Raw genomic sequence first — 20,281 nt, forward strand, 5'->3', positions numbered from 1 at the left:
ACAGGAGAGGACGCCTTTTATAACCTACATGATGTGAAATCTGTTTAGTTTGAGCTGCTGTTTTCTATTTAACGTAATAAAATGTGGGCATTAAGGTCACAGGTTAAGATTACAGTTACAGTATTATTATTATTATTATTGGTATAAAGGCAACTGTCTGCAACATGCATGACTGTTTAACACATTTCAGTCCTGCTTGCCTATTAGAACCACCAACACTCTTTTACTGATTTGTTGTTGTTGTTTTTTTTTTTTGTTTTTTGAGAAAATGTCCCGTGTTGTGTTTATGTTGGTAGCCGTTGGTAGATATTTTGTGTTTCTGTGAGGATTTCATTCTTTGTCACCATCTGCAGAGATGAGTTGTTTCCGTAATATTCCAAATGAAAGAGAAAGAAATCAGCTGTGATGCCAGATGATGATTGTGGATGTTATCTTTTCCTCTGTCATCTATAGCCAATTCTGTTTTTTACATTTCAAACGGATAGTTGCGGTATTTGAAGAGAACTATGTCTAACTGGTCTGGGAATTGTGTATCTGCCAACTGCTGAAAATAAAAGAGCTCAATTCCCCGCACCAAATCTGTAGGCATAGTTTTTCTTTTCCCATTTAATTCTCAAATCCGATCGGTTAGATATCAGGTTCTGCACTCCCATTGTGTCTGCTGGCCTATCAGGATTGTGTAAAAAAAATCGTTTGGGTGTAATCATTTAAAATTTTAAGGGACATTTCCTCTTGCATGCTGCTCTTTCCTGCTGTAATTGAGTTCTTCTCATCTATTCATGGCTCCACAGATGGCTGCAGCCTGCAGGCCCCCGCTGAAAGGTTCTTAATTGGCTTCGTGTTCGGCTGCAGTGTGGACCGAACCAGAGCCTGAGCCGCTGCCTGCAGGAGGGGACAGCACCCAAAGGAGCCTGGGCGTCCACAGAAAAAAAAAAAAAGACCTGAGACATTATTATAGTCCCCAACGCTCCGTGCGCGTCCGTGTGCGTGAGTGCGTGTGCGCACGGGTCTGACAGGCTGCCTCTCCCAACTCCACCGCACCACGATCCGAGTTACAGAAGGAGGCTGTCGACTCAAGCCTCCATCCGCCATTTTCAGCAGATTGAAAGCAGGTAGAGCACAAAACATCCCAAGTTCCCGGTCAAACAAAGCAGGTAAGTGCGCGCAAAGAGCATCCTAAACCCAAAAAAAAAAAAAAAAAAAAAAATGAGCCGCCCAGCGACAGGAAACATTCAGGGAGGACAGAGAAAAACCAAAAAAGCAAAACAAAACCAGGAGTTCCCCAGCACCTTAGCTCCGGACAGCATCGGGGGAATGAGCAGAGCGGACGGTTTGCTTACAGAGGAAACAATAAACTGCATCCTCCAGGCGCAGCACGGCGCACACATCCGTCCATTTCAACTGTCTTTGGCAACTTTTCTCTGATGAGCTCAGGCTGAACGCTTTAAAAATCCACACACGCCCACAATGAAATGTCCTGCTCCGTTTGTTGCTGCAACTTCAGCAGGGAGGGATTTAAAAATGTCTGATCTCCCAACAACTCCACCAACACTGGGTTGTTGGGAGGAAATAAAAAAAAAAAAAAATCAAGTGAACTAAATGAACCGGATTGTCCAAAAAAAGAAAAAAAAAAAAAAAAGTTGCGGTTTTCTTTGTCTAAGATGCTGATAAAGAGCCTGGGTTTGCCAGAAAGGGTTATTTTCTTCGCCATGCCATTTTTCTGGCTCTGAGATAATGCTGGCAGAGCATCACCATCTAGTCTTTCAGTGCAAAACATCTGCCTCGGAGCCATGTGAGGATACATGTTGTATTTTAATGAATTCAGTGTGCTGGGTGAGCACAGCCTGACTGGGTCAGCAGCTCATTGTGCTCCCTAACAATTGGTTCCTCTGCCAGTTGGGACAAAAAGCAAGTCAGTAAAGCAAAGCAAGTGACTGCGGTGGCAACATTTGTCTGTGAGCTGTCTGTAAATGTAGTGAAGTTCAGATATGTTGGACGTGTACGATGAGAAACGGAGTAGGTTTACGTTTTAGGACTACTGGATCATTTCAAAACCTCACGCTGGCCTCTGGAAAGTTTTGATGAGCATTTTTAATTTCATTACAATAGGTTACATGATGAGGCTCAGTGGTCTGTTGTCATGAACCTCCGTGGAAGTAAGTCATAGTAAATTTTAGGTTTGTCTGGTGTCATGTTTCACACTGGAAAGGAGACCTTGTATTACAGGGGTGGAGTGGTGTTTTCACTGAGATGCAGTTATCTTTGTAATTAGTTCATGTGTAAACACACTTGAACGGGTTCGATGATCCATCTTTGAAAACTGGAGATCTGTGCAAATTTAACAATACAGGTTTCTTTTAACTTGTCATGGATTACAGATAATGTTTTGGCTGGGACACATTTTGATGTCAATTGAAAGCTGCTGTATCGGGTGTGTTGTAGGTCATGGCTATCACTGGGGGGACGCTGGAAACTCTGGATGAAATTCCCGCCCATGTGTGGAGAGATTTGCCTGACAGTTTGAGCCTCAGACCTTCTGCTATAAACCAAAGCCGCATTGGTGAGTAATAAAAAACAACAACAAAAAACGTGCCTGCTCTGTTAACAACAGGCTAATTTTCCTTTGTAAGTCTTGAATTGTGTAACTTTGAAAGTATCTGCAACCAACTGGTGATGCTGGACCACAGTGAGATCAAGTGGCGATGGAAAAACTTTCAACTTAACATGAGATCATTACTTCTTTATTTGTGGAAAACAAGTTTGTGGCTCAATTGAAAACTGAACACAAGTTATGCTCACTTTTGGTCAAATAGTCAGAAATGAATAAACACATTATTAAAGTTAAAGGTGGTTTTACTGTACATTTTTTTTCCAGCATTGTGTCTAAAGGAACAATGCTGAATAGTAAGGGAAAATATATATTTATATCCACTTCTGGACAGAAATATTGACATTGGAGGCAAACACAATAAAGTATTAATTGATAAAAAAGAATGTATAAACAATAAATGCAATAAGTGATACACTGATAAATTTAGGAAAGTAATTTAGAGCAGCATTGGAATGATTCTTCAAATTGAACAGGATTAATCCCATTTTTATTGTTGATTCCATCCATTTATCATTTAAGATGAGAAAAAAAAATACAGCAGTAAAGCAGCTGTCACTGCACACTTTCAATAAGTCAAAAACAAAATTAATATTGAACAATCAGACATTGTTTCATCCATGTTTATCATTTATCTCACCACACTGATCCTTAAGATCCACATCCTCGGGCCTTTGGGTCGGGGATGTGTGACTGAAATGATCATGAACAATACTCCTATTAAAAGTGTATTTTCAGGCAGCTTCTGATGGAAAACGTTCAAATACAAAACCGATTACAACTGGTTTCCCCGCCCGCTCAGTTACGACACGAAGTGCTTGTGAATTTTGGATTGTCTGTTTTGGAAGCATTCCCTCCACCCCCCCAAGAAAAACCCAACATCACAAAGGTTTCTGGGGGGAGGGGGTTTTTGAAAGTATCCAACAAGAAATTTGGGTGAAGCATACGGATGCATTGCAGTTAGTCAGGACTGGTCATGTATTTGATATTTCCCATTAATGAAGAATCTTTGAAGTAGTTCATGTTCTTTCAGTAATATGACTCATTTTGTCAGGCTCTGCTCTTTAAATGTCCCCACAAACTGAACTGAAGTGGGGAAATAAAATCAACACATGCAGGAATGAAAATAGATCATCTCAAAGGTATGAAGCATTTTTCTTCATTTTTAATTTCAGGTGTCTGGGCCACTCAGATCATTCCTAAGGGCAAGAGGTTCGGGCCGTTTGTTGGAGAGAAGAAAAAAAGGTCCCAGGTGACCAGTAATGTTTACATGTGGGAGGTATGTTACAGGCTCCATTGGCTCCTTTTTCTCAAACACTCACCTCATTCTTTGTGGTATACGCTTCACAGCCGAAACAAGCCCAACTACATTTTTTGATCAAGTGAAGTACTGGTTCCAAAGAGTTTGTGCTAAATTGATTAAAATGGCTGCCAGCGTTTATCGTCACATAAGGCATTAACACAATCATTTGGAATATTCAAGGCACAACTGATTTTCCTGGAATAAAATGAAAAAGCTTGTTAGTACATATATGTGAGGAATGTTTCAGTTTCCACTCCCCCAGTGTTCCTGCTCATGCTTTATAAATAGACAAATGTACACATTTCTTTTCTTTCATTCTTTTTTTTTTTTTTTTTTTAAACAACATCCTCTTTGTGCCTGCGTCCTGTAGGTTTATTTTCCAGCACGGGGCTGGATGTGTGTTGATGCCACAGATCCCATGAAGGGGAATTGGCTGCGATATGTGAACTGGGCACGCTGCAGTGAAGAGCAAAATCTTTTCCCTCTAGAGATCAACAGAGCCATTTACTACAAAGTTTTAAGGGTAAGATAAACACAGTGATGGATATATAAATAAGCAGAAGCCGTCTGTTGGTTTGATTGCTTTTGAAAGGAGCAATGCAGAAGCACAATTGTTTATAGTGTATACAGTATATAGGCAGTTTGTTTATTTTATTTATTTATTTTTCAAAAACTGTTCAGTGCCTTTTGGTTATCGATCAAATAATTTCAAAACAAAAAAAAACCAACCAAACAAACAAACAAACAAAAAAACAGCTGCAATGAAACTGCATGAAAAAATATAATATCTCTGGTACATCAATTTGAAACTGTCCAAGAGGGAAGGAACTGCACATTTCCTCAAAGCGATGGGCAAATTGTGTACGTTGCTGTATTTCCACTTCACCAGATTTCACAACAGTGTGACAAGCTCATTTATAATCACACTTCCATTGCTATATACAGCAGTTAGTACCAGTTACATCAGAAATACGCAGCTAAACATGGACACCTCTGTATTTTTAATTTAATATTGCACTAACACAATTACAATAATGGATGTCAAACTTCCTGCTGATCAGCTTTTATTACTCTGTGCTTTTCAACCAAAATGCCCAAATAGGGTTTTTCTAGGGATCATTTGGAAACGATGCGTGTTTTAAAAGTGAGTTGTGCTGCAGCAGGCTGTGGTAAAAACGCTGTCAGCCAGCAGACAGATTAGATGCACGGCGGCCCAAATATCGCTGGTGCCGGGCTGTGATTGGTGGCCGGCCTCATCTCTCACTGTTGCAGCCTATCGGGCCCGGAGAGGAGCTGCTGGTGTGGTACACGCTGAAAGACAACCCCGAGATAACAGCTGCACTGGAGGAAGAAAGAGCCAGCAGAGCCAGCAGCCTGAGCAGGAAAAACTCACCCAGGGCGAAGCGAGGTGAGGCCTTTACTGTCCGGCCGGGATGGCGGTCCCTGCTCGGGTTTTACTCCTCCCCAGGACGTGCTCTCGGGTCGAGTGAGCCCCGAGTGGATTTTTTTTGTTTGTTTGTTTCTGTTTTGTGTAGTCGAAGTTGTGTGTGTATCTGTGTGTGTGTGTGTGTGTGTGTGTGTCTCGAGTTAGCTGTTAGCTACAAATGAAGGGAAGCTAGTGGAAGCTAACGTTAACGGTTGCTGCTGCGGAGGAGGAGAAGGAGGAGGGGGGTTCCTCTCCACTTTCACAGCCGAGCTAAAACTCGTCTCTGCGGGTGGATTCAGCCTCAAATAACGACACCCAGGCCGACCGGTGAGCCGTCAAACACCGCGGATGCCCCCCACACCGGCAGCTGTGTAACTTTTAGCGGCTTTTTCCTCCTCCGGTGGCTCCTGGCGGTGTCGAGGATGTGACCTTCCCTGAGTTCCTAAAGCATGAAAGCCATCCGTCGGCGAGCCTGTCTGCTCGGTGATGGCCTAGCTGAGGGAGCTAGCTAGCTGACAGCTCTCCGGTCAACCGCAGGCTGGTTTAAGGCTCGGTGAGGGGCAACAAACCCACGATATGTGTGTAATATCGCGTCGAGAGTGTTTTAAAAACGAGCCGTGGTGGGGCTTTGACTCCAGAAGAACCAGTTCATCGAGTTGTCACACTTTGTGTTGCATGCTAGCGTGAAGCTAAGCGGCTAAAGTCTGAACACACGGACATCTCCGTGTAACAGCAGCAGACGGCGAACTGTCCGCAGTAGATTCACAGGATCAGAAATGTCGTGTCATTACAGTCGATAAGGAGGTTAGAAATGTAACAAACTACCAGGGGTCGTTCAGGTGTTATATCTTTGGTCTGATTGAGCATCAACATTTCCGGAGTTCCGACATCCAACCCTAAAAATAACCCCGCAGAAATCTTCATTTTAATTAACCATGCATGCAAGTTTTAGCAAATCAACTGATCTCTATAGTCTGAGAAACACTCTGACATTTGTCTTTGGACATAACACATTAAAAACAATTAGCTTAACACAGAACCAAAAAGAAGAGGGCAAAATGATGATGATGATGATGATTATTATTATTATTAATAATAATAATAAGAATGCATATAGGCTTATCTGTTGTGATCTGTTTTCTGGCTTCACCTATTTATCTTTTGGGATAAGGGGCATTGCGTCACATGGTGCAATGTATGATAAAGAAATGTTGAAAGTAAAAGACGTGGAGAAAGTATCCCTCATGTAATAATGTTATTCATTTGCTTGTAAATGCCATTTAGAGACTCTCATATGCATTAAACTACTGTCACATCAAGAAAGGAGTAAGTAGTCATACAGACATAAGTCACGTCTATCTTCTAACTCCTGACATGTCTGTGTAATTTAGTGGCAGCAGGTCCTGAGCTTCCATGTCTTTATTTATTTACTTATGTATTTTAATAGGTTTGGTAAATGAGCTTTATCTGTTTGTTACATGAAGCTCTTAAATCTTCTGTCTGAGCCTGCAGTTTGTAGCCTTCTGGACAGCATCCCTTTGCAGTGCAGTGCAGTGGCCTCTGGCAGGCATGCGTTACTATACTGCATTATCAACCTTAATTAAGTTAACCTGTTCATCCTGCTTCTTTCATTTTAATATCAAACATCCTGCATATTCAAACGATGCAAGCCAGGGTTATGGTAGGCGTTGGCCCAGTGTGGGGGATGAGAAAGATAATGACTATGAAATGCTATCAGCAGTTAGGCTAGGCTAGTCATGTTGCTGCTGTAGATTTAGCAGATCGCCTTTGACCATGCTGGTCAGATGACTGACCTGCAGCATTTGTTTCTTTGGTATGAATTAAGCTTTGTAGGCCAAGTCAGGTGACTTTGCTGACACACTTCAAAGATGTGGATGTGCCAGGGAAGCCTCTTGAGACGGATGAAATTCAAAACATTGTCACACTAGCAATTATCTGCTGCTTAACTTTGTCCAATGTATCCATTGCCTTATATAAATTACAGATACATGCAAGCCAATTATTAAAAGCAAAATGTGTAGCTGCATATGGATGCTTCATATTCCAGTAGTTGATGCTTTTCAGTTGGCGCTTCAAAAGTAGTATCTAGATTTTCTTATAATTTTAATTAACCAGCACATGGTTTAAGGAAAAGGTAAACTAATAGTCCTGTTGATTATCTTATAAAAGGAGAAATATTATTGTAAATGTGTATTTCCATTGTAATTGATATGATGACGGGCCTGTTAAATCATTTTCTGTATCAGATGTATTTGTACTTTGTATTAGAAATTTCTGACTTAATACTTTTATAGAAATAAGCCATTACAAGTTGTTCAACAAATTACATTTGTAAATCCTGTACTTTAATTCATTTTTCTCATCAGGCCGAATGCAAAGTGATGTATTGTTTGTGTCAACAGCCAGAAGAAAGCTGCTGGAAAGAGCCAGACAGTCTGGCTTGGGTGAATTCACGAAAACAATTCGAACTAAACCTACGCTCAAAGAGATGTGGGATGGGGAAGAAGGTAGATTGATTTACTTTTATGAATAATCTGTTTAAATCAGTGTATTTTCAAGTGCTCACCATATCTGAAGAAGCACAAATTGCTATTTGATTATTTGTTAATAGGTCTGAAGGAGGAGGAAGATGAAAGGCCATCAGCCTTGGGGACCGCACAGGAGCTCCAGGAAGCCCCTCTCACGGGAAGCAGTGACCATAAAGATGAACAATATACATTGGCTCCGTCAAGATTGATGGACAGGGAAAATGTAGAGGAGGAGGAGGAGGAGGAAGAAGAGGAAGAGGAGGAAGAAGAAGAAGAGGATGATGATGCCGAGGATTTGGTAGATACGACTGAAAAACCGGAGCAAACTACACAGCATTCACCTGCAGCTAATTCCATCCAAATTAAGCAGCCTGATCTGTCGCTGACCTGTCGTGATGAAAGCCATAAGGCTTCCGAGCAAAAATTAGAGTCTTCCTCATTTAGAGGGAAAGAGCCAGAGGTCGATCCCGATCCTGACCTTGACCTTGATCCTGACCCTGATGGTGACCTTGAAAGTGATCCGCATGGAGAGTTATATCCTTGTCAGCACTGTGAACGTCACTTTTCCACCAGACAGGGTCTGGAGCGTCACATTCACATTCATGCTATGACCAACCAGCAAACACAACTGTTTAAGTGCCGGTACTGCAGTAAATCCTTTGGTTCACAGGTGGGGCGGCGTCGGCATGAAAGAAGGCATGAGAGTGGGCCTAAGAAAAGGCCTGGCTCTCTGGCTGGAACTGCCAATCTGCTCAGTCCTGTAGTGCAAACTGATGGCTCAAGTCCTGACTGCACCAGTGCAGCTAGTCAGTATATAGCCATAGGGTCCCAGTTTACTGGAGGAGCTCAGCACAACTCTGATATGCAGAGAAAGGAGTTTGGGCCCCATGCTGACCGTCCCTTTATATTAGATGAAAATGGGGAGTCAAAGGAACTTCATCCATGCAAGTATTGCAGCAAAGCTTTTGGCACACACACCAACATGCGGCGACATCAACGCAGAATACATGAACGGCACTTGTTACCAAAGGGAGTTCGCAGGAAAGGAATGCTGCTACAGGAGGCAACAGCACAGCAACAGCAACTGCCTGATGAGTCCCCCAGCACCAGCCCTCCACCCGTTTATGTGCCTAGTGCAGACACAGAAGATGAGGCGGACAGAGATGATTACACGGTTGACATATCTAAAAACATCTCTGAGAACTTGAGTTTCTACATCGATGGCAAGATCGTGTCCAGCAGTTCAGTTAGCAGCTGTGAGGTAATAGAAGTGGACTCCAGATCAGCTGCTCTGTTTGGTCTGGACACAGTTATAATAGGCCCAAATCAGATTGGTCAGGCACTGAAAGTGGAGGGGAGAACAAGTGCTGCAAAACAAGTGTCCAATATTGGCCAGTCAGCAGCAAAAAGGAGAACGTCAACCCCGCCATTTGTTCCCAGCCTCAAAGTGGAGATGGAATCACCCTCTTTTACAGGCTCTTCATCGTCATCGTCCTCAACATCCTCCTCATCTAGTTTACTAGTTGGAGGACTGTTCCAACAAACCACAGATTCGTCATCATTTCAAAGAGAGAAAACAGTTTATCTCTCACCCAAGCTCAAACAGCTCCTTCAGACACAAGATATTCAGAAATCAACTATTACCCTGATAACAGAAAGCCATAGACTGGCCTCACCACTGTCAGTCACACCGCTACAAGGATCTTCAGGCAGGTTCAAAAGAAGAACTAGTTCTCCCCCATCTTCTCCACAACTCAGTCCCACCAGTAAGACAGAGAGCTGCAAAGCTGAGGTTACAAGTTCATACGCCCTTAAGGTGCCAAAGGTAGAAAGCAACAGCGCCTCGCCTCCTGCAAACCTGCAGGACAAAGATGATGGGGAGACCCTGAGCCCGTCTGGAAATAATATGCATAGCCAGACCTCCTCCAGTAGTGGAGGAAATTCCTGTAATCAACAGCCCTTGGATCTGTCAAACTCTGTCAGCAGGAAAAGTGACAGCTCCAGCAAGGTGCTTGGAGATTCAGCTCTGGATTTGAGCTTGCATCGTAAGAGTACCGTTGAGCCTGAGTCAAAAGGAAGTCCAGGGCCGCAGCCGTTAGTAAAAAAGAGAAAGCCTAACACTAGCATGCTTGAAAAGGTGCTAATGAATGAGTATGTGGGTCTAACTATGCCAGCAGAGGAATGTCCGTCAGTCCTATCAAACCTAGGTGCTTTCCATTCTCGCTCTCCAAATCTTGCTTCAGATTCTGCCCACCCCTCTCCGCCTTCTTTGACCCCTGTCATCATGAATCCATCTTCACCCGGTACTTCGAGTGTGACATCCCCAACACCGCCTCCCCCTGTGCTACCTACTATACCCTCTCCACTGGCCATGCCTAGTTCTCCTCATTCTCAGCCTTCTGACTCATCTGCACTGAGACCTCTTCCTGTCCTCTCACCTAAAATGTCTCCAAGATCAGATGAACACAAGACCCTGTCAGACTTAGAGGACGTTTTGTCTGCTGAAGAAAACAAAGAGGAAGAGGATCACATCTCTGAGCCGATTGACCCATCAGACACTCCAGCTAAACAGCCCCTCAATCATTTAACACATTGCCCAGCTGAGCCTGCATCTTCACCACCAAACACTACAGAAGATTTTTCTGAGACTGCAACTTGCAACAGTCAGCTGAATGGAAAATCAAGCCAAGACTCAATAAATGAAAAATCATTGAAATCTGACTTTGTTGCACTCTCCCCGCAACCAGAATGCTCGTCACCCTCACCGTCTCCTCCTCCTGCATCATGTGATCCATCCCCGTCACCCATCCCACAATCCCTTCATATGATTAAGGTAAAAGAAGAGCCCCAGAACTGCATAGACAAGTTGTCAGTTATGAATCATGCGCCTCAGGATGATGTTGACACTTCATCTCAGCCTGCTGCTCTTGATAAATCGTCTGATAAATCATCTGCAGCAGAAGAAGTTGATTCAACATACTGTAAGACTTTTGTGTGTAATGTCTGTGAGGAGCCATTCAACTCCATCAAAGAGCTCAGTGGACATATCATTGATCATGCTGCAGAGTGGCCCTTCAAGTGTGAATTCTGTGTCCAGCTGTTTGGTGATGCACCTGCGCTGCTGGCTCACCGAACAGCACTACATGGAGTAGGCAGGATCTTCGTATGCTCCGTTTGTTCCAAAGAGTTTGCCTTTCTCTGTAACCTCCAGCAGCACCAAAAGGATCTTCATCCAAACGAGATATGTTCAAATACTACTGTTGAGAGTGGCAAGCTCAGGCCACAAAACTACACAGATCCATCCAGAGCCAAAGAGGTGAGCAGTCCCTCAACACCAGCACCAGAGATGACTGAGCAACCTGCTCCACCCAATGACTCTGACCCAGCAAAAGAGGAACCAGATGTTAATGGAAATCATGCTGATGATGGAGGAGAGGACCCCAATGAAGAGCTATACACTACAATAAAAATTATGGCTTCGGAAGGAGGGAAGCCTAAAGGCCCGGATGTTCGCCTTGGTATTAATCAACACTACCCCAGTTATAAACCACCCCCTTTTCCTTATCATAGCCGTTCCCATGCTGGCTCTGTGGCCTCGGCTACTAACTTCACCACCCACAACATACCACAAACTTTCAGCACTGCCATTCGCTGCACCAAGTGTGGCAACAGCTTTGACAACATGCCTGAACTGCACAAGCACATATTAGCCTGTGCCAATGCTAGTGATAAGAAGCGTTACACTCCCAAGAAAAACCCCATCCCCCTCAAGCAAATAGTGAAGAGCCCGAATGGAGTCGTGTCACCTACAGCAGCCACTGCAGGCCAGAGTGCTTTCCGAAGAATGGGTCAGCCAAAAAGACTTAACTTTAATCAAGATAACAGTAAAACAAAAATGAGTGCCCTCAGTAAGAAGAAAAACCAGCTAGTCCAGAGGGCCATTTCACAGAAAAACAAAGCTGCCACAACTGCAAAGAAGGTTACAGTTAAAGCTGAAGACGAACAGGCCTCTAATGTGTGCCCCCACTGCAGCCGGGAGTTTACTTATCCTGCAAGTCTCAGTAAACACATGGTTGTCAGCTGCCCTATGAAGCCTGCCGTGAAAAAGGGCAAAAAAGGTCTAGCAGAGATGAAAAAAGAGGCAGGGTCTGTGGTAGATAAAAACGTAAACCTCAGAAAGAAAGCTTCAGATGCCGAAATACCGCAGGCCGAGCTGGAGTCAAAACCCCTCGGAAAGACTAGAGCTCGTAGCTCTGGTGCAGCAGACCCTGAACCATCCCATCCCGGTAGAGGAAAAACTGCTGCTGGTCTTGGCCGACTAAAGAGGCCTGCTTCGTTCGCAACCACAGTTTCTGCTAGCAAGAAAACTAAGAAGAGCCAAGCTCAGTCTCTAGCTCCCTCCCTGTCATCCCCTGACACTCCCACTGACACTGCACACCAACGGCCCGCCATTAGAATGCAGCGTATGGGTAAAGAGGCAGCACCCAAGAGATTAGCAGATGCCAAATCTCCACCAACACAACAGCTGAAGAAAGAGGAGCGGTTCTCCCTGCGAACAAGGGAGAGAGTCGGTGGGCCGGTCACCAGGAGTCTACAGATGGCCAGTGCAGCTCACCCTGCTGAGATTAAACCCGAAGAACCAATTCAAGAGCCAAAAGAGCCTCAGGTGAGACGTTGACCCCTTTGTCATCTTTGTCAGCGTTGGTCAAAAAGTACTAATCAACTAAATGCTTCTTATCAGTTTCCAGTCAAACAAATTTGTGATTTTGACAAATTATGTCAAAATTTGTCAGTTTTTCAGTTGAATTATTTTATTTTTTTAAGTTTAATAACAATAAGAAAAATGTTGGTATGTGAAAAAGCACAATGCTGTTTTTATCATCATGAAACTTCACACTTTCAGAAAATGACACATTTAGGGCACTCAGTTTGGCTAATAGATTATCAGGTCAGAAACATTCTTTTCTGTGACATTACTTAGAATTCTCAAAGTGTAGCATTAATATTTGAAGTCTTGTTTCACTTAATCCGTTACCAAAATGTTGCCAAAGAATTTTCTCTGTTCTGTCAACTAATCTTCACTGCTGTGTTCTTCATCTGTCGGTGTGCATGTGTTGCAGGAGGTGCTGATGAAGTGAACTATGTTGACATTGCTGAACTCTTCCTGGGATAATGGTGCTCACCTTCTCAGGCAATGCTCTGGACTAATCAAGGCACTGACAGCACTGAGGTTGACCTTTTGTGGTGGGCTTTTCCACTCAAAACAAGTGAAGTTTGCTTTTCTCAGTTGCCTTTGCTGGATTTAAGGAGGGAACTCTCTCTATCTTCCATTCATCTTGTGAACTGAACTGAGCCTCAATTTTTAGCCAGCCTTGCAAAAAGAAGAGAAAAAAAGGAATAAGAAACTGTAAATGACATTGAGTTAATATATACACTGTGTCATTACTTGACCCAAAACAGTAACATTAGGGCTCCGTTATTTTGGAAAGCTGATCTATTGCAAATGGCAATCATGTATCAGTTAGGGTTAGGGAAACTTGTTTATTTGTCGTTCCTTATTTTCCTCTTTGGTTGTTTAGATTTTTGGATATTTCCAGAGTCTCTTAATGCATGTGCTGAATAGAGTATAAACTAGATTATGTCAATTTCCATGTCTCCCAATGGGCCCCTACTTCAGTTTATCCATGATTTGCAAAATATGTATGTTTGATTTAAATTTCTGTAGTCATTATATTGTAGAATATATCTTATTGGTGATTTTTTTTTTTTTTTGGTTTGGGAAACAAAAATGAAAATGGCAGTTGTTGTTAACAATTGGTCCTCAGGAACACTGTATATGTGTGTGGTAAGTATGTGAATGGTTATGGTTGGATGTATGGCCTCACAGCTATTCCTTTGGTCGAAATCTCAAGTATGTCTCTTGTTTTTACTTGTGATCTGTTTTTTTTTTTTTTTTTGTTTTTTTTTTTTTTTTTTTCCCTCTCTCTTTCCCTCATTTTGTTTATCTGACATTAGCAAGTAATTCCAATTGCAAAAATTATGGGAATTATGGGTAAACTCCTTAAAATATTGTCCATCATGAAAAGAACTTTTAATATCACTCATACAGCCCAGTGTTTTTACAGCACTTTAAACTTAACTGCCAAAATTTCTAGCTGGATCAGTAAGATTGGCTTAATTAAATTGTGAATAATGGAATGTATTCATGTCTGTTGCACTTTGCAGACACTGGTAATTTGCACCAAATGGGTGCAAATCATTCATCTCTTCTCAGATACTACTTTTACAACCTCTCTGTCAGCAAATCAGAAATTGCTTCTCTCCGTTAAACTGTTTGATAAATGAAAATAAATGACACGTGAAGCGACCTTTATAGCCAAAATGCATGATGAAACCCAGGAGAAAAGTTGAATGCTGCATATTTTTTTGTCCATTCAGTATGGACTTGTGAAAATTAGCTTCATGCGTCATTTTCTCACGAGAGCAGTGTCATGGTAATGTAATTGAACGATTTTTCTTCAGAGGACAAAGTCATGTTTGTCAGTGAGTCGATACATTTGCTAAGACTGTATATGATGAAAATGTTACCAAGTCCCTGCCAATGAAAAGCTTCTTATTTTTAGTTTTATAGTCTCCTGTGTTGACCCCACTTTTTCACACCTGACCACAGTGTACTGCAGAGACGGACACACGGGCAGTGCTCACACGCTTGTAGCATGTTATGGGAAAATAAATTGAACAATATGATTTCAAGCTAATTTATATTTCCACGACAAATTTTAATGTTTTGCCTTTCAGCATCAAGATTATGTATTTAAGGATGAACAAAGACAAAAATCCCAAATGACCTCAAGTAAGACATTACTGTAATTGACATAATAAAAAAAGCATTTTTCAATTTGTTTAAAGCTTCTATTGTTTTTACTTGCAGGATTCTCAAGTATATTCAGCTCGGCAGGATGTGAGTATAAACTGTTGGGACAGCTATGTAATGGGTAGAAATTATCCTCTAATATTGATCTAGTTCAGTGCTTGTTGACTCTGCTTGTCAATGCTTGTAGATTTCTATCCAAGTGAGACAGTAGAGGGGAGTTTTAAAGTTCATGATTTGATTCTTAGTTAACTGGTCTTGTAAATAAGAGGCACTTTGGTGGAAGTGGAGGAAGAATGTGATTAAGTGAACCCATAAATGAGCCTGACTCCTTTCAGACTGTTTTATTCCCCATGACATTTTTAACATAATAGAGGCCCTGCCATTGCAGCAGTAATAAAGATTTCCAGTTTACATTTTCTGATTACTGTCTCCACTCGCAGCATGTCACATACCTAACAGATTGTGAAAAAGATTTTGCCGTTTTTCTTGAGTTATAGAAACTCAGATTTCAGTTGCTGCCTTTACTGTGGTCAAGAGGCTGCTACTGTTCAGGCATGAACGTCGCCGGTTTGCTAACTGCTGTAAGATCTCTATCTTATTTGAGAGCACTTCACGTGTCAGGGACTGTTTATGAGCCATACAGTACCTCAAATTATTACCCAGCAGCTTTTTGTGTAGCCTAACCTGGAAAAAAACTACCAAATTGTCTACGATTCTTCCTTTTCATTTTTATTGAATTCTTTTCTGAATTAATCAATTACGCTATCATGAAATGTAAAGTTTTGTGTAGATATTGACTTAACAGCTTGACTATCTGCTGTGTTTGTATTCACTGCAGAAAGACCATGTCATAACTCAAGTCAGATTGCTCCATATCTTTTATCTTTATATGACCATGGCAATACACCAAGGCACACATGTATATTGTGTAATAAATCACAGCAGGATTGATTTATTTAAGGAGAAAAAAAAAACAAAAAACAAATAAGTTTAGTATTGTGTATACATAATAATTCTCAAATTTTCCTTATAATTCAGTAGCCACATTTTTATTAATGTAACCCTCTTTATTACTCTATAATGCTGTGTATTGTATTTCACATGACCTAACAGCAGAAACGCATAATAAATATGTTAGCTAGACATTAATTGTAGTCTTCATACACAAAGCTAGTGACAATATTTAGAAAACCAGAAAATAGCAAAGTAGTAAGAGCACAAAAAAAAAAATAAAAATTGAGTGCATATTTTCTCAGCTGCATAAACCTCTCTTCTTTCGAGATGTTTTTTTTTTCCCTTTCTTTTTAGCACACTGTTTGCAGTGTGTATCAAAATGAAATATCGATCAAGCAATGATTTTTCTGAGTTTATAAATATTTAAAGAAATAAGCCTGGCAAGTTTCTTTAAAGCGAACTAAAAGCAAAAGACAAAGGCGTCTCTGTCACTGACAGTCATGTCACGCGTTACCATGAATACCGTTTTTCAAGCTCTCCCGTGGCCTGTGTGCATCTGCTGAGGCTTTCTTTGTCCGATCTCGATCTTTCAAGAGTTTGGCTTCTTAATTAGAAATCAACAGCGTCAGACAGAACCATGCGCCAAGCATTCGACATGAATTCGAAGAACTGTCAGGTCTGTTAGATTCTCATGGATCACATGGCCTTACCATGTCGACAGACAGGGTCCTGAATTAAATGCAATCAATTTGTTGAATTTGATCCACAGATGGGGAGACGTGCTTATTTGCCCATGTGATGGTGTAGTTTATGGGATGTTGTTTTTGTGTGTCAGGGGTGGGGTCTTGGTGCTGCTGCTGCACCATACTCATGCTGTCAAGGTGAAATATCACAGCACTTTCCCTTGATTGCTGTGTATGGTGCTTCCGCCCTATTCATAAAAACGCAATTCCATGCAGCTCTGTGCCTGACTTGATGAAATGAACTACTAACACACCAGAGAGGCTCATTGAGAAGACATAAAAGAGCAGTGAGGCTGCTTCAGGGGATTCGTGTTCAATTGCCACATGCAGAAGGTTCAGTACAGCCATCCATCTGTGAACAAACATGTAAACATGGGCCAACTATGCCAAATTACAGTCACAAAAAATCACTTTTTAGTCTTTGAATTTAGGGAATGACATTTTGCTGCTGTTCAATGAAAACAAATTTCCAGATTAGAAAATTTTGTTTTATTTATTTTATTTTCTCTGATGGCTAAATTATCTAATTAACAAACAACAGCCGAGACCCTCACCCTCCTCTTAGCTAAATAAAAAATTACACACTGGATCGTTACACAAGCATCTACAGCCTGATACTTTTTCAGATATTTCTATTTGGACCACGGTTATGAAGAGACGGTCATAAAAAGTTTGAGATTCACTGAACTGCAGAGCTTTTAAAAGTTTTGTCAGTAACTTCTTTTTCTCGATAACATGCTGTACCTAGCCAATTACTGTAATACTGCCTTTCAAATGAGGAATCTTAGGCTGTATATTTCAACAAAAACGTTCTTTTAAGATTGGCCCAAATCAGCCAATGGTACTGACTCTGTACTGACTCAATTGGCTGATTGATGTCGTGCAACCACAGGTGTCTTTATTCACCAACAAACACATTTACAAAACGTGGTGTCCAGCTCATTACCAACTCCTGTTTGTTCTGAGTTTCTGAGTGGCAGCCTTTAATGCTCAGCTTGGACTACACCGTAGTAAAGGGGTGCATTAAACATAGCATAGCAGGTTTCTACAGCACGCTGTGACCCCCACCCTTCTGTCAAGCAACCAAATGCTCTTTACCAGCATCATATCCATTGGGGAGCTCTTTTGCCTTGACACTGCAACACAGAGAGATGAGTACAAATATTCAATCAAAGATCACACTATCTTGCACTTATTCTCGATATCGTGCTCAGTCATTTTGCACTTAGTATTATTGGTTTTCTCTTATGTGTATTGCACAGGCACCAAACGTTAGCTGGTCCAGGGCTGACGGGCCAAATCAGCTTTCCATGATCAGAAACACTTTTTGGTTCAGATGCATCATCAGTAAATACTCAAATCAGGACTGTGCCTTGTTAATGTGCAAACTGTGCAAAGCTCTAAAGTTAAAGTATGCTGTCCCATTAATCAATAAATTGATCAAGGTACAATATATGTGCAAATATAAACTAGATGTGCGAAGGATTATCAGGAGGAATTTTGTCATAGTTAATTTGTCTATTAAAATGAAATTGTGGGCAGTTGGTTTAAAGTAGTGGTTTATGCACAGCACAGTGGTTAGCGCTGTTGCCCAAAACAAAAAGGTTGTAGGTTCGAATCCTGGGCCTGGGGCCTTTGTGCGGGGTGCATGGGTTTCCTCCCACAGCCCAAAGATGACATGTTTGGGTTAACTGGTGACTCTAAATTGTCTCTAGGTCTGAGTGGTTGTTGGTCTGTCTGTCTGTGTGTCGGCCCGGTGATGGACTGGTGACCCCGCCCCCACCCAATGTGAGGTATTGGCTCCAGAACCCCCGACCTGGAAACGGATAAGTGGTACAAGATAAACTAATCAATGTCACAACACTAATTTCTACTTTGGTGTAAATGCTGTGTTTGTAGCTTCAAAATAACAGCTGCTGTTTTCCTTCTGTCATTTGGCAACCAGACATGTTTCAGTGTCAGGAAACTGGATCAGGTTGCTGGTGTTAAACTGCACAATTAATGTTGTGGTGTAATACCAGCAATCTAATTGTCATCAAGGGAAAGACAGGCAACACTGACAGCAGGTTCACTGGGAAGGAATGACAGCTGCTCATACATGACAATATATACAGCCCTCCAGAAAAAGAAATAGCTCTGCCTCGACTTCCTGTTCAAAGTGAATGACATTAAAGTTGATGAAGATGGAGAGATTTACTCTGCTGGGCTTTGGTCTGTCAGACTTGAAAGTGAAATTGCATCTTGAGTCCTCTCCTGGTTTGTGTTCCGCTCATGCTCCGTTTGACCGCAGCATTTATGTTTGGATGTTTCTGTCTACTTCTAGCTTTCTGTAAACAAACTTAATGTCACGGTTATTTCCTTTCATGCTTTGAACATTGTCTTGTCGTTATGTTTCCACCTGCAGAACCACCTGCTGTAGTCGGTGTGCCGGCCCTGCCTTCCTCCCTGGCTCCCGCCGTGGCCCATTGAGCATCCTGCCATTTCCTTTCAAAACAGGAGGATGTGATGCCAGGATATTAATGCTGCGGTCAGGTCTCTGGTGAGCTCGCCCTACAGAGTAGCGGTGTGAGAGATGGCTCCATGACAATGGGCTTCCTGGCAAAATATTGTTTTCTTTTTTTTGCTCAGGAGGAAATGGGCTGCTCAACGCAGGTTTTAGAGACGGCAGAGTTGAGACAGTGGAGGCATGGCCCGAATGTTATACATTGGAATAATTGTGTCAGCCTTTAATGTGATGGTGGTCTCCATGCCAACTGCTCCACAACATGTACCATACAACTAGCTGAACCTCCAAGGCACAATCTGTGCCTTGTGTAACCTGAGAGGTGAAGATCTTGTAACATGCTCATTTGATCCCATAGTCCAGGTTTTTGTTTTTAACACATACCTCATGTACCTTCTCGCTGCAGTGCAAAGATATTGTTTTCACGAAAATAAATAAAATATTTAGCTTTGCACTGCTTCGCCAAAGCACTTGCAATACGCTGAGAAGCAAGAAGGAGTTTATTTTTCCAGTCAAGTATGAGCTAATTTTTATTTTATACTCAGCAGTTTTCTACAATTCCTTTTCAAGATGAATCCTTTGGAAACCAGCGGCTGTACCAGCCCTACTTTTCACTTTTATACAGCCCCTCACTATCTAGTCCTCTTTTTTCCCTCAGCACTGGGGAAGATGAAGCACTTGAGTTTGCTAGAATCTATTTCCCAGTAGTGTCCCAAGTTTTAAGATGGATCGGGGGGATTTGCATCGGTTGGAGGAGAGAGAGAGACAGCGTGAGTAAGAAATGTGAGTAGGACCAGGAGCGAGAGAGAGATGTTACTGCTAAGGCACAGCAAATGAGGGCTGTAGAGAGGAGGAGGAGGAGGAGGGGGAAGAGGAAAGGGGGGCATACTCTCACAGATCAGAAAACAACAGTCCTGCTCCGCCCCTTGAGGATATGCATTGCTGTCTACTGACACTGAGAGCCAAACCAGGCTTGGGGGGAGGATGACTTTTACCTGATGTAGACGCCGCTCTCACTCCTCCCCTATTCTTTACTTTTCCCTACCACTCAGCCTGTCTGGAGCCGCAGAGCACTGTCAGCCTGTACATGCAAAGCACGAGATCAGACTGCTGGCAGAGCAAGTGTACTCCCAGCTCTGCTCCCTACTTTACTGCCCTGTGCTACCACCCCTCACACATACACACCAAAATGCTCTCACGGGCACACGTTGAGAGAACTTTCTCTTGTGTGTACACCCTTACATGCTGACAAGCAGGCAGGCAGCAGGCAGGCACACCCCCTCCTCCAATATCTGTGCGGCGAACAGTTCTGCTCATATTG

At 42.2% G+C, this 20,281-nt stretch overlaps 1 protein-coding gene across 2 annotated transcripts; it reads left to right on the top strand.

Annotated features, from left to right (window-relative positions):
* Positions 1-1,122: 1,122 nt before the first annotated feature.
* Positions 1,123-14,788, top strand: prdm2b (PR domain containing 2, with ZNF domain b). Of its 2 annotated transcripts, XM_029502389.1 has the most exons (8): positions 1,123-1,154; positions 2,443-2,560; positions 3,784-3,887; positions 4,282-4,434; positions 5,184-5,319; positions 7,761-7,865; positions 7,970-12,552; positions 13,007-14,788. In XM_029502389.1, the coding sequence occupies exons 2-8, from the start codon at positions 2,446-2,448 to the stop codon at positions 13,022-13,024; spliced, it is 5,214 nt and encodes a 1,737-aa protein (XP_029358249.1). In that variant the 5' UTR covers positions 1,123-1,154; positions 2,443-2,445; the 3' UTR covers positions 13,025-14,788. The 2 variants fall into 2 exon arrangements, with proteins under 2 accessions (XP_029358249.1, XP_029358250.1); XM_029502390.1 differs by lacking the exons at positions 1,123-1,154; positions 2,443-2,560; positions 3,784-3,887; positions 4,282-4,434; positions 5,184-5,319 and adding an exon at positions 5,355-5,890.
* Positions 14,789-20,281: the final 5,493 nt, after the last annotated feature.

The sequence above is a fragment of the Echeneis naucrates genome, chromosome 5, assembly GCF_900963305.1.
Source record: "Echeneis naucrates chromosome 5, fEcheNa1.1, whole genome shotgun sequence".
In the NCBI taxonomy this organism is placed as follows: Eukaryota; Metazoa; Chordata; class Actinopteri; order Carangiformes; family Echeneidae; genus Echeneis; species Echeneis naucrates.

What these genes read in the sequence shown, in the direction of transcription:
- prdm2b (XM_029502389.1), top strand. Translation starts at nt 2,446, where the DNA reads ATGGCTATCACTGGGGGGACGCTGGAAACTCTGGATGAAATTCCCGCC. An exon ending in TATAAACCAAAGCCGCATTG is followed by an intron (nt 2,561 to 3,783) that starts GTGAGTAATAAA and finishes TTTTAATTTCAG; the next exon opens with GTGTCTGGGCCACTCAGATC. An exon ending in CTCACCCAGGGCGAAGCGAG is followed by an intron (nt 5,320 to 7,760) that starts GTGAGGCCTTTA and finishes TTGTGTCAACAG; the next exon opens with CCAGAAGAAAGCTGCTGGAA.